Raw genomic sequence first — 13,769 nt, 5'->3', positions numbered from 1 at the left:
CACATAAAGCTGTGGCATTGCACTTCACAATGTTTATAGGAAGACCAAGTGTATATTATCACAACATCCCAAACCATATTTGAAACCAATGGCATACTTTAAAATGGTGCCAGATAGCTTTTTTTTATTTATGTTGGTTAAGAGATAAATATTGACCAGGATAACATTGGAACTCCCCTGCTCTTCTTTGAATAGTGCCACTGGTTCTTTTGGGAGGGCAGAGGAACCTCAGTTTAAAACCTCATCTGAAAGATGGCATCTCCAGTTATTCAGCACTCCCTCAGTATTGCTCTTCCAATAGTGCAGCACTTCGTCAGTACTGCTCCTCCAATAGTGCAGCACTCCCTCTGCACTGCTTCGCCAACAGTGCAGCCCTCCCTCAGTACTGTTCCTCCAACTGTTCAGCCCTCCCTCAGTACTGTTCCTCCAACAGTGCAGCCCTCCCTCAGTACTGTTCCTCCAACAGTGCAGCCCTCCCTCAGTACTGTTCCTCCAACAGTGCAGCCCTCCCTCAGTACTGTTCCTCCAACAGTGCAGCCCTCCCTCAGTACTGTTCCTCCAACTGTTCAGCCCTCCCTCAGTACTGTTCCTCCAACTGTTCAGCCCTCCCTCAGTACTGTTCCTCCAACAGCTCAGCCCTCCCTCAGTACTGTTCCTCCAACAGTTCAGCCCTCCCTCAGTACTGTTCCTCCAACTGTTCAGCCCTCCCTCAGTACTGTTCCACCAACAGTTCAGCCCTCCCTCAGTACTGTTCCTCCAACAGCTCAGCCCTCCCTCAGTACTGTTCCTCCAACAGTTCAGCCCTCCCTCAGTACTGTTCCTCCAACAGTTCAGCCCTCCCTCAGTACTGTTCCTCCAACTGTTCAGCCCTCCCTCAGTACTGTTCCTCCAACAGTTCAGCCCTCCCTCAGTACTGTTCCTCCAACTGTTCAGCCCTCCCTCGGTACTGTTCCTCCAACTGTTCAGCCCTCCCTCAGTACTGTTCCTCCAACAGTTCAGCCCTCCCTCAGTACTGTTCCTCCAACTGTTCACCACCCTCACTGGTGATACCATTTGAGAGGAACCATGAATTTAAGGTGAAACCTTTATTTTGTGAGCCACTATTTGTATAACAAATAATAAAATCTATTTTGTGCCTCGTGTATTGTGATTGTGCTGCATACTCAGTTGCAGGATCTGACTGATTCTATTTCTTATGTTTCAGTGTTCGACTGATTTTATTTCATCCATTACTTTCTGTCATCTCTATCTACCTCTCTAGGATGCAAAAACAAAGCTTGAACAGATTGAGAAGATGCTCCAGAACAGTGATACAGGTCATGACTTGCGATCCAGTAGACTTCTGCTCAAGGAACACAAGTGGCTGGAGAGTGACATGCGTGAACTTGCAGAGAAAATGAATGGCATTGTAAACCGAGCCAGGAAGGTGGCAACAGATCACTTTGATTCACAGAGTATACTGGAACAGACTCAGAAACACCTCGAATGGTGAGACTGGTGCTTGGACTGGGGAAGATTGAAATGGGGAAACTGGGTGGAGGAAGGTGGGGGGGGTGGGGTGGGAAATGGTGAAAAGGGAGACTGGTAGACTGGTAGAGAGAGAGGAGAACTGAGAGAGCAATCACTGGTGGCTGACACCTACAGACTACCCCTTAAAGGCTCGTGTTTTGAGCTGGCCGAGGTCTGGAAGGTGCAACATAGCAAAATCACTCCCTACAACCCCATCAAGGACTTCCCATCACCAACATTTCATTCACTGATGGACACAAATCATGAGGCTTCCCTTCACCAACACAAAGTTTGTTCTCTGTTTGTTATTTGACCTTTGTTTGAAATTACATCTTCCTTGTTTAATCACCTGCCATTGCTTTTGAAAGGTCCTTGGATCAATTATTTCAAAGTTAAATGACTATTCTCTCTTATTCCTTGCTCCCCATTCCTCCTCCATTATAGGTTTGAATCACTCCAGAACCCACTAGGACAGAGAAGGAAGGTTCTGGAAGCAACAGTGGCTCTGTATGAGTTCTACCACTACAGTGACCTGGAGTTGAAATGGATTGCTGAGCGCATTCCAAGTGCCACATCATGTAACTACGGCAAGTCTCTGGACACAGCACAGAGCCTGCTACAGAAACAGAAGGTAAGGTTTACCCGTCTGTTAGCCTGACCCTGCTCCTGGAGACTTACCAGGTAGGTCCTGATGCGTGGAAGGTTTGGGTACTTTTGCAGACCAAGGTATCGGCTGTGGGACCTGGTGTTTGGAGGTTGGAGAATTAATAATGCTTAGGTCCTGCAGCAGTTGAGTTTCACTCCTCAGAAACCTAAGTTCAGCACAGTTGTACCATGGGGTAAAGCATTATGCCAAATGATTGGATGCAGGGGTGGGGGTTGGTACAGTATTGTGCTATATTGGACACCAAAACGTTTTTTTTTTCTTTTTATTCATTTGTGGGACATGGGCGTTGCTGGCTGGCCAGCATTTGTTGACCATCCCTAGTTGCCCGAGGGCAGTTGAGAGTCAACCACATTACTGTGGCTGTGGAATCACATGTAGGCCAGACCAGGTTGGGACGGCAGATTTCCTTCCCTAAAGGACATTAGTGAACCAGATGGGTTTTTTCTGACAATCGGCAATGGTTTCATGGTCATCAGTAGATTCTTAATTCTGGATATTTTTTATTGAATTCAAATTCCACCATCTGCCGTGGTGGGATTTGAACCCAGATCCCCAGAACAATAGCTGAGTTTCTGGATTAATAGTCTAGCGATAATAGCACTAGGCTATCGCCTCCCTTGATATAGTAAGTAATATGTTGTGTAATGGCATCCTGGAGTGGGCATGATCACCTCTCCCTTCCTCCCCTCATAACTCCCCAACCCCTACTTGCCCTTTTTTCTCCTCCTCCCCATGAAGGCCTGAGCTATCGAGTCCTTCAGTAACCATGACCTTTCTCCCTGGTGCAGGAGCTTCAGGTTGAAGTGAACACTCACAAGCAACAAGTCCAGAAAGTGTTGGAGATCGGCAAACAGATGATCAAATCGCAGCACCACACTGCTCAGGACATTGAGGGCAAGTGTAAGGAACTGCAGAGCTGCTGGAAGGAGCTGGAAGCAGCCTGTGATGACAGGAGGAAAAAACTGCAGCACTCAGTGCGGTTCCATCAGGTAGGTCCAGGTGCACAACAGGTTGCGCTGGATAACTGGGGCAGTTAATCCCTGTATGGACAGAATTTTACCCTCCTCCCAAGGCAGGTTCTGTGTAAAATTGAATGGATGGGACTCCCCACAGGAACCCGCCAGCCCAAACCCAGAAGCAATTTCACCTTTGGGCAGGTAGTGGGGTTGGGCCTCAGGCAGAAAACCTATTAAAGCTATGAAGTGGCCACGTAAGGGCCTTATCCAACCCAGCCTCAAATTTTAGGTTGGCAGCAGTAGGTACGGTATGTTGGGAAAGTGATATTTGCATTTTTCCCCATCTTGGGCAGGAAGGTTGGGTGGGTGGGTAGTGTGGTGGTTCACTCTGAAGGCCCCCTCAGAGGACGGTGGAGCTCTTGGACCATCTCCCCACTGGCTGACGCTGAGATTGACCATCCTCCCCCCCCCCCCCCCCCCCCCCCCCGACCCACTGGGCATCCCCACCCCACCCACACCCAGGACTTACCTTTCCAAAGCCAGGACTAAGTTCCAGTCAGAGCACTGCAGGACCACACCTAGCCATTGCAGCACTCTGCCTGGTTGGTTTGAACATTGGCCGACAGCTCTCATGGGCAGGATTTCCTTCCAAGGGCGAGCGGAAGTCCCATCCACTGGCAATCAATGCTCAAATGAGCATTAAATGGCAGTGAGAGTTCCAGAGTCAGCAACTGCACATTCGGCACTGACTCTTGGGATGACAAGTGCTATCCTTAAAATTCCACTCAATGATGGATGCATATTGTTGTAGGTTCCATCCATCTCCCTGGTTTCTACCTGAGGCTGAACCAGACTGCTCACATTCATGGTGTCATATTGGACACTAAGATGTGCTGCCAACCACATATCCGTGCCATCACCATGACCACCAGTTTCTAATTCTGTATAATGGCTCTACTCCACCCCTACTTCAGCTCATCTGCAATTGAAAGTCTCATTCACGCTGTTGTTACCTCTAGACTTGACTTTTCCAATGTACTCCTGGCCAGTCTCCCATGTTCTACTCTCTGTAGACATGATATATAAAACTCTGTTAGCCATGCCTTAACTTGCACCAAATCCCATTCACTTATCCTCCCTGTGCCCACTGACCTACATTGGCTCCCAGTCAAACAATGTCTCATGATAAAATTCCCATCCTTGTTTTCAAATTCTTCCATGGTCTCATCTCTCCCTATCTCTGTAAACTCCTCCAGTTCCTTCTGAGATATCTGTGTTCCCCTTATGCTAACTTTCTATCCCAATTTAAATTGCTCCACTATTGGTGGCCATACCTTCAGCTTCCGAGGCCCTAAGATTTGAAATTGCTCCCTTAAACACACCTTAAAATCTACCTCTTGACCAAGCTTATGACCACCTGGCCTAATATTGCCTTATGTGGCTCTAATTTTGCTTCATAATGCTCCTATGAAGCTCATTGGGGTGTTTAAGTAGTCAAAGGCCCCATGGAAAATACAAGTCACTCTTAGAAAAAATCAGGGCCACTCACATGCAGTACCAGATTGTCATTTTGCGATTTCCAATCTATGAAGGCAAAGCATTTCTCCAACTTCAGGAAAATGCCCTGCAGAGCCCAGTAGAATGGGGTAAAATGCTCTAGCTACTGTAATCAATCAGGACAGTTCTGCACTCAGGGATGATGATAAGGCACCAAAGCACACGCTTTGCTGAACTGCATTTGGTTACCTTGAACCATCTACCCATAGACTGAACTGTTATCAGAGAACATTGCCATGGAAACATACTCCCCCATGATGAGTGCATTGAGTGGCATTATTGCTTGATACTGTGCAAAATGGAAATGCTAATTAATGAGCACATTTCATGGTTGTTATACTGTTATACTGGGGCATAGCTATAGATACTTGAGTCTCATTTTCCACATGTTTGACCATGGAGAAGATACACCTTCTTATACTCTCCTGCAGCAGAGACACCTCCCTCCCTGTATTCATACAGGTTTACAGCGTGGAAACAGGCCCTTCGGCCCAACTTGTCCATGCCGTCCAGTTTTTACCATTAAGCTAGTCCCAATTGTCCACATTTGGCCCATATCCCTTTATACCAATCTTACCCATGTAACTGTCTAAATGCTTTTTAAAAGTCAAAATTGTACCCGCCTCTACTACTACCTCTGGCAGCTTGTTCCAGACACTCACCACCCTCTGTGTGAAAAAATTGCCCCTCTGGACCCTTTTGTATCTCTCCCCTCTCACCTTAAACCTATGCCCTCTAGTTTTAGTCTCCTCTATCTTTGGGAAAAGATATTGACTATCTACCTTGTCTATGCCCCTCATTATTTTATAGACCTCTATAAGGTCACCCCTCAGCCTCCTTCGCTCCAGAGAAAAAAGTCCCAGTCTATCCAGCCTCTCCTTATAACGCAAACCATCAAGTCCCGGTAGCATCCGAGTAAATCTTTTCTGCGCTCTTTCTAGTTTAATAATATCCTTTCTATAATAGGGTGACCAGAACTGTACACAGTATTCCCAGTGTTGCCTTACCCATGTCTTGTACAACTTCAACAAGATGTTCCAACTCCTGTATTCAATGTCCTGACCAATGAAACCAAGCATGCTGAATGCTTTCTTCACCACCCTGTCCACCTGTGACTCCACTTTCAAGGAGCTATGAACCTGTACCCCTAGATCTCTTTGTTCTATAACTCTCCCCAGCGTCCTACCATTAACTGAGTAAGTCCTGCCTTGGTTCAATCTACCAAAATGCATCACCTCGTATTTATCTAACTTAAAACTCCATCTGCCGTTTATCAGCCCAGTGGCCCAATTGATCAAGATCCCGTTGCAATCCGAGATAACCTTCTTCACTGTCCACTATGCCACCAATCTTGGTGTCATCTGCAAACTTACTAACCATGCCTCCTAAATTCTCATCCAAATCATTAATATAAATGACAATCGTAGCCACTATACACTCCCTGAAGCAACTGTACCTCTCTCCCCATTGCAGATATAGTTCCTGATGACAATATAACTGATGGCTGAATTTTTATTTAGTTCCTTGCAGATGCTTCAGAGCTGGAAGCCTGGGCAGCAGAAAAGCTTCAGCTTGTCTCAAGTGAGGATTACGGGAAAAATGAAAATGCCACACAGAAGCTTATTAAGAACCATAAGGTAGGTGTAATCTCCAAAGTGGCATCTTTTCCATCAGTGACATGCAATATCCACATTCTTCACTTAAATACACTGCCAGAGAGATCCTATTCAAACTAACTTTAGAGTAAATGCAGTGAAAGAGTGTAAATATTGAAACTCTCCAGTTTGCCTCCTCTGTACAGTTCAGTTCCTAATTGCATTTGGTCTCCCTTGTGGTGTTGCAGGAAGTTGAAGGATTCAGTCTCTCTTCCTGTCTCTGATCCTTGTGTCATTCTCTGGTTTCTATAAGTATTTCTTCTCTCTTCTCATCTTAGTGGTCAGGAGAGGCTAAAATAATGGTGACTCTGCTTTGCTGAAGTATTGATGTAAGAGTGATTTGTTTGAGTTTTATAAGATGACAAAAAGTCTAGATGGTCATTATTTGGACGGTTTGTTCCACTTAACTGTTAGGGAGGACGAGGCGCCACCATATCAAGTTGTGTAAAGTCAGATCTACATTGGATGTCAGAAGGTGGTTCATTACCTGAGAATAGTGAACGTCTGCCTTCTCTTGCAGTGGATTCTGATTCACTGAATTCTTTCACACGAGAGCGGGGCCTGTTTCCAGTTGGAATGGAGTTTGCCTCATACAAAATATCGGCAATGAATTATCAGGGCAGAGTGATTTCCTGGAGGTGGTGGAGGGTGGGGGATCAAGGGTCATTCAGCAACTGCTTCTCTCAGGGATTTCTCAATTTTATTTTAACTGCATAATACTACACCAAAGAAAGAGATATAAGTAGATTATAGACAAGAGTTCTGAATTAACTTGTGTCTATGAAGGGTGGGTGGAAAGCAGAGGCTAGCTGGCCAGCAGAATAATTTGATCTGATTCATTATTGTCACAGGTATTAACATACAGTGAAAAGTCTTGTTTCTTGCGCGCTATACAGACAAACCATACCGTTCATAGAGAAGGAAACGAGAGAGTGCAGAATGTAGTGTTACAGTCATAGCTAGGGTGTAGAGAAAGATCAACTTAATGCAAGGTAGGTCCATTCAAAAGTCTGATGGCAGCAGGGAAGAAACTGTTCTTGTGTCAATTGGTATGTCAATTGACCTTAGACTTTTGTAACCTTTTTCCCGACGGAAGAAGGTGGAAGAGAGAACGTCCAGGGTGCGTGGGGTCCTTAATTATGCTGGCTGCTTTGCCGAGGCAATGGGAAGTGTAGACAGAGTCAATGGATGGGAGGCTGGATGGATTGGGCTACATTCACGACCTTTTGTAGTTTCTTGCGGTCCTGGGCAGAGTGGGAGCCACACCAAGCTGTTTATACAATCAGAAAGAATGCTTTCGATGGTGCATTTGTAAAAGTTGATGAGAGTCGTAGCTGACATGCCAAATTTCCTTAGTCTTCTGAGAAAGTAGAGGCATTGGTGGGCTTTCTTAACTATAGTATCAGCATGGGGGGACCAGGACAGGTTGTTGGTGATCCGGACACCTAAAAACTTGAAGCTCTCGACCCTTTCTACTTTGTCCCCGTTGATGACAATCTCCTTCGTTTTGTTGACATTGAGGGAGAGATTATTGTTGCCGCACCAGTTCACCAGATTCTCTATCTCTGTCTCGTCATTGTTTGAGATCTGATCCACTATGGTAGTGTCGTCAGCAAACTTGAAAATCAAGTTGGAGAGAAATTTGGCCACACAGTCATAGGTGTATAAGGAGCATAGTAGGGGGCTGAGAACACAGCCTCTTGAGGCACCGGTGTTGAGGATGATCGTGGAGGAGATATTGTTGCCTATCCTCACTGATTGTGGTCTGTGAATTAGGAAGTTCAGGATCCAGTCACAGAGGAGGAGCCGAGGCCCAGGCCGTGGAATTTGGAGATGAGTTTCGTACGAATAATGGTGTTGGGAGGTTCTGCTCACCAGGTACAGGTCATGAGAGGCCTGTTGTGATTCATGTCAGTGTGCCCTCATGCTGACGTGAATAGACACTTTAGCATGGGAGGACTATCAGGCATCAAATAAACTTAAATTGATGCAAATAAGGACCATAACTTTTAAAGTCAGGATTCCGGTTACTTCATTGGCGGAGGGTGGGGACAACCGATCAGGGAAATCCCACTGGTGTAAAAGCCGCTCCCGACCTCCAAAATCAGGAGTGGAAAATCCTCCTCCAATGATTTTGGGCCTCCTGCATGCAACTGAAGAAATTTATAGCTCATCTAGGGCTGCATTTCAGAGAAGCAGTCATATAAGGGTGGCACAGTGGTTAGCACTGCTGCCTCATAGTGCCAGAGACCCAGGTTTGATTCCAGCTTCGGGTGACTGTGTGGAGTTTGCACATTCTCCTCATGTCTGCGTAGGTTTCCTCCGGGTGCTCCAGTTTCCTCCCACAGTCCAAAGATGTGCAGGTTAGGTTAATTGGCCGTGCTAAATTGCCCCTTAGTTTCAAGGGGATTAGCAGAATAAATATGTGGGGTCATGGTGATAGGGCCTGGGTGGGATTGTGGTTGATGCAGGCTCGATGGGCTAAATGGCCTTCTTCTGCACTGTAGGGATTCTACGATTCTATGAACACAGAGCTGGTAGAGAGTTAGGTGAGGTCAGCATCCATGTTGTAGCTGACCCTATGTCTATGAATGGTATTGCCAAAGGACAGCACTTAGATGTGGAAGAGATGGGGACCAAGGATTGATCCTTGAGGCCTTCAAAAATAGCAGTGTTGGGGCAGGGAGAGAAGCATTTGCTGGAGATTCCCTGGTTCAGAAGATCGCCAGCAGGAAGGGCTGGAAAATCCCACCCAATGTCATTTGCAACTTTGATGAGGGTTGTTTCAGTACTGTGGCAGGGGCAGAAACCTGATTGGAGAAGTTCAAAAATGAAGTTGTAGGAAAGATATGCACAGGTTTGGGAGCCAATGTGTTCAAGGATTTTGGAGAAAAAATGGGGATTGGAGATGGAGCAGCAGTTTATCTTTTATAAAGATGTGCAGGTTAGGTGGATTGGCCATGCTAAATTGTCCCTTAGTGTCAGGGGGACTAGCTAGGGTAAATGCATGGGGTTATGGGGATAGGGCCTGGGTGGGATTGTGGTCGGTGCTGACTTGATGGGCCAAACGGCCTCCTTCTGCACTGTAGGGATTCTATAATTCTATTCTGTGATAATCATTGTGGGTCTTAGCTTCAGTTATCCTTGATTAGGATCGATACAGACTACTGAGGGAAGAATGTTTGTAAGCTTTACCTTTTATTAAACTTTCTTCTAATTATATCAGGATAAGTCTTAGCATGAGGCTTCATGGAGCACTATCTCACAGCATACCCAGTTGTCAGCTGATCTCGCATCACTGGTGATGTAGACTGAATATTTACATTATACCTTACACTACACCTCCCCCCAAGTCTCTGCCTCTATTAAATACATTATTTACATTAGTGTGCAAAGAACAGAGGGATTACAATAAATAGCTGGGGCTAGGGGTTACAGAGTGATAGTGTGAGGGAGCTGGATTAACATCAGTAGAGATGCAGTCAGTAACACAGGGTCCTTGGGCAGGGGTATAGTGAGTGACAATGTGAGAGATCTGGATTAACGTCAGCAGAGATACACTAGTAACATGATGTTGGAGAAGGAACTCCCACAATGGGTCATTTAATTTACAGTTGAAATCTTTTTAATTTAGCCATTTGCTACAGCTATGAAAAGCCCTGTTTAGAACAGATCCGGAGTGAGCAGTTCAGATCACCACTCCTTCGAAAGGATATATTTGCCTTGGAAGGAGAACAATACAGATTCACCAGAATGTCACCAGGGCTCCAAGTGTGAGATATAAGGAGAGATTATATAAACTGGTCATGTATTTTCTGGAATGTAGAATGCAAAATAATGTTTTGATTGGGATTTTTAGAAGTTTGGAAAGAATTAATAGGATAAATACAGGGAATACACCTGAGGAGGAACCTAGGACAAGGGGACATAAATGCTAAAATCAGAGCCAAGCCTTTCAGGAGAGAAGCTAGGAAACATTTCTTCACACAAAATGTGGTACAAGTGTAGAATACTTTCCCACAAAGAGCAGTAGGTGCTAGCCCAATTAATAGTTTTCAGTTTGAGAGCAATAGATTTTTGCTAGCCAAGGATATTAAAGGATATGGAGCAAAGGCTGGATGGAGTTCGGTTACAAATCATTGAATGGTAGAACGGTCTTGAAGGCCTGTTCCTAAATAGATTCCAGAAAATAAGGCTTTATAACATAAATGAAATACAATAAGCACAAAGACTATGGGCTGGAGTAGGAGATAGCATTCAATAAATCTGCATCTGTGGGTGGCATGTAGCATAGTGGTTAACACTGCTGCTTCACAGCGCCAGGGACCAGGGTTCAATTTCCAGCTTGGGTCACTGTCTGTGTGGGTCTGTTGCACGTTCTCCCGTGTCTGCGTGGGTTTCCTCTGGGTGCTCTGGTTTCCTCACACATTCTGAAAGACGTGCTGGTTAGGTATGTTGACCCGAACAGGTGCCGGACTGTGGCGCCTAGGGAAATTTCACAATAACTTCATTGCAGTGTTAATATAGGTCTGCTTTAGTAGAGGCAGGTACAATTTTGTCTTTTAAAAAGCGTTTAGACAGTTACATGGGTAAGATGGGTATAGAGGGATATGGACCAAATGTGGGCAATTGGGACCAGCTTAAGGGTTTAAAAATAAGAGTGGCATGGACAAGTTGGGCCGAAGGGCCTGTTTCCATGCTGTAAACCTTTATGACCTCTATCTCAAACCATATAGGATTTGACTGTAGGGGCAGTAACTGCCCATCATAGTATTCAATAAAGCGAATGGTAAATGTTTTCTAACCTTATTGTAAAAAAAATAAAGCTACAAAACAATGTGCAGATATGAAGAGAAGATTTGAGTGCTGGCAGTACAGCAGGATGCTCAGTACTTGAGGGAGGAGAGATGGATTAATTTTTGACAGTGGCCTATGCAGTGAATGGCCACCTTCAAACATTGGTCTGTCTCTTTCAGATGCTGACAACCCTACTCTATTCCTTTGCCTTTGTGTGGTCCTGACAACGGATTATTTTCCATGTGCTCAGAAAATCACCCAATTCATCCCAGCTCCTGGGTGCCTGTAGCAGCCAGCGTACTCGCTCCACAGGAAGGGGATGGCATCTAATTACCAAGCGTTGGGTTTTCCTCCTCCAGGATGACAGCACCTCTGCTGGGTGTCGCCGAATCTCACACTATAATATGGATGATAGCAGTTTGATCTCTCCTCTCTTTTGTGCCTTTCACACTCTTTCAATCTGCCCAATTTTTCTTCAGGCTCTGGAGCAGCAAATCCAGGATTACTGTGGCCTCGCTGATGAGCTACACCGCAATTCTGAGGATCTTCCGCTCAGAGGACTTATCACATTTGACATGGTGGATGATACTCAGGAACAGATCCGTAAGCGGTTGAAGGAATTGCGGGAACGTTCTACAGTCAGGTACTGGGGAGCTAGCTATATGTACTCTATCCCCCTGTCTCACTTCATGGATTCTATAAGGCCCATCAGATTTGTTGCTCTTTTACAACAGAAAGAAAGTGACGGATGTTAATCAGTGATAACAGTGTGATTAAATACACTGCTGAATCCAAGAATAATCTTGAATTAGCAACTTCTCCTCAGGTGACCCTTCAGAGAGATTTACGAATGTGATTTTTACATGTATACCTTTGTTCTATGATTTATACACAGCATTATATGTGTGTGCGCATGTGGGTGTGTGTGATTTGAATGAGGTTGCATGTAACATTCAATGCTGTGCTGGTGACCTGATATGGGGAATACGTTTGACGGTGAGTGGCTGATCTGACGGGAAATGTTTTTAATTCTCAGGATGAAGAAATTAGAAGGAACATTGGGATTCCACGAGTACCTGCGAGAAATTGTGGAACTTGAGGCATGGATCACGCAGCATATGCAAACTGCCAGCTCCGAGGACTATGGGAATGACTACCAACATGTGCTAGTAATGATGTTCTCAATCGTTTTCCGCGGAATATGACTCTTCTTCCCAGTCCAATGACCAAAATTATTTTCTTCCTGTATCATAAATCCTACATTCACTACTCTCTCATCACCTTTGCAAATGAACATCCAGTAATGGGGAAACCTCAACTCCTCACTGACTGTCTATTCTGACCTCTGAACTACATTTCATGTAAATCTCTACATTATTTCGCTATCACTGAAACACTCAACTATATCTCTTATCTCCAAGCTCAACATTTCCCTTTCTTATCTAGCCATCCTCAGCTTTATCCTACAGGAACAACAGATCATTCAGAACTCTGCTGCCACAATCAAATCTCACACAATGTTCTGCTCGTGCATCAACTCAGCCCTTGGTGAATGCCATAGGTTGCCACATGAGCTTTCATCCCAGCGAGAGAGAAGCATCAAGCAGTTAAAGAAAAAGCTACAGCCCTGCTTAAGAAACTCTGCAGCTTTGTCTCTACATCTCACCTCCTCTGTCTCCCAACCCACATTCTCTCTCCCCAGCTAACACTCACTCCAAACTTCTCTTGCTCTCTCTCCTCCAAACCCATACCCACTTCTGCAGCTCCCCCCACATACTGCAAATGTCTCCTGTTCTCCCCTTCAACCCACATACAGTCTCCCAGGTCATACCCACTGCAAGCCCACCTGTTCTCAGCACCAGTTCACATTTTCTAACGCATTTCACATCCTCTCCCCCAGCTCATAACCAGAGCAGATGCTCCTGTTCGTCCCCAACCCACAACCTCTGCTCGAGCTTACACCCACTGCAAGCCCCATCAGTTCTCTTCCCCCGCTCACAGCCTCTCCCCCAGCTCACATCCACTGTAACCCTTCCTGCTCAGCCCCAACTGACCCTTCCTCCCCCACTCATGCACTCTGCCCCATCTCGTGCACTGTCTCAGCTTGCCTCCACATTATGATCCTTGGGTTCAGAATACATTGTAAGAAGTCTAACAGCACCAGGTTAAAGTCCAACAGGTTTATTTGGTAGCAAAAGCCACTAGCTTTCGGAACAGGCTGTTCCTTTGTCAGGTGGGTGGGAGTTCTGATCACAAACAGGGGAGGGCCACCCACCTGATGAAGGGACAGCCTGTTCCGAAAGCTAGTGGCTTTTGCTACCAAATAATCCTGTTGGACTTTAACCTGGTGTTGTTAGACTTCTTACTGCGTTTACCCCAGTCCAATGCCGGCATCTCCACATTCAGATTACATTACCAGCGAAATGATGAGCCATGGGCTGAGCAGACAGAATCATAGACAGCACAGAGGGAGGCCATTCAGACCCTCTCACACCTGTACTGGCTCCCTGAAGAACTGCCCAATTTCATCCCACACACCAACATATTCCCCACAACCACAACCATGGCCAATTGTCTTTTCCAAGTTCCTATAGAATCTGAATTCACCACCCCTTCAGGCAGAGTATT

General features: G+C 45.6%; 1 protein-coding gene across 1 annotated transcript in view; it reads left to right on the top strand.

The window, feature by feature from the left end:
• The window catches only part of LOC144506901 (spectrin beta chain, non-erythrocytic 5-like), a 69,143-nt gene extending 65,930 nt beyond the window's left edge, over positions 1 to 3,213 (top strand). The window contains exons 25-27 of the mRNA XM_078233254.1: positions 1,262 to 1,488; positions 1,954 to 2,140; positions 2,965 to 3,213. Coding sequence (XP_078089380.1) covers positions 1,262 to 1,488; positions 1,954 to 2,140; positions 2,965 to 3,213 — 663 coding nt within the window. The remainder of the gene's footprint in view (positions 1 to 1,261; positions 1,489 to 1,953; positions 2,141 to 2,964) is intronic.
• The last annotated feature ends 10,556 nt before the right edge of the window (positions 3,214 to 13,769 follow it).

The sequence above is a fragment of the Mustelus asterias genome, chromosome 18, assembly GCF_964213995.1.
Source record: "Mustelus asterias chromosome 18, sMusAst1.hap1.1, whole genome shotgun sequence".
In the NCBI taxonomy this organism is placed as follows: domain Eukaryota; kingdom Metazoa; phylum Chordata; class Chondrichthyes; order Carcharhiniformes; family Triakidae; genus Mustelus; species Mustelus asterias.
Note: the sequence above shows the minus strand (reverse complement) of the source record. Positions and strands in the feature narration are given on the sequence as shown.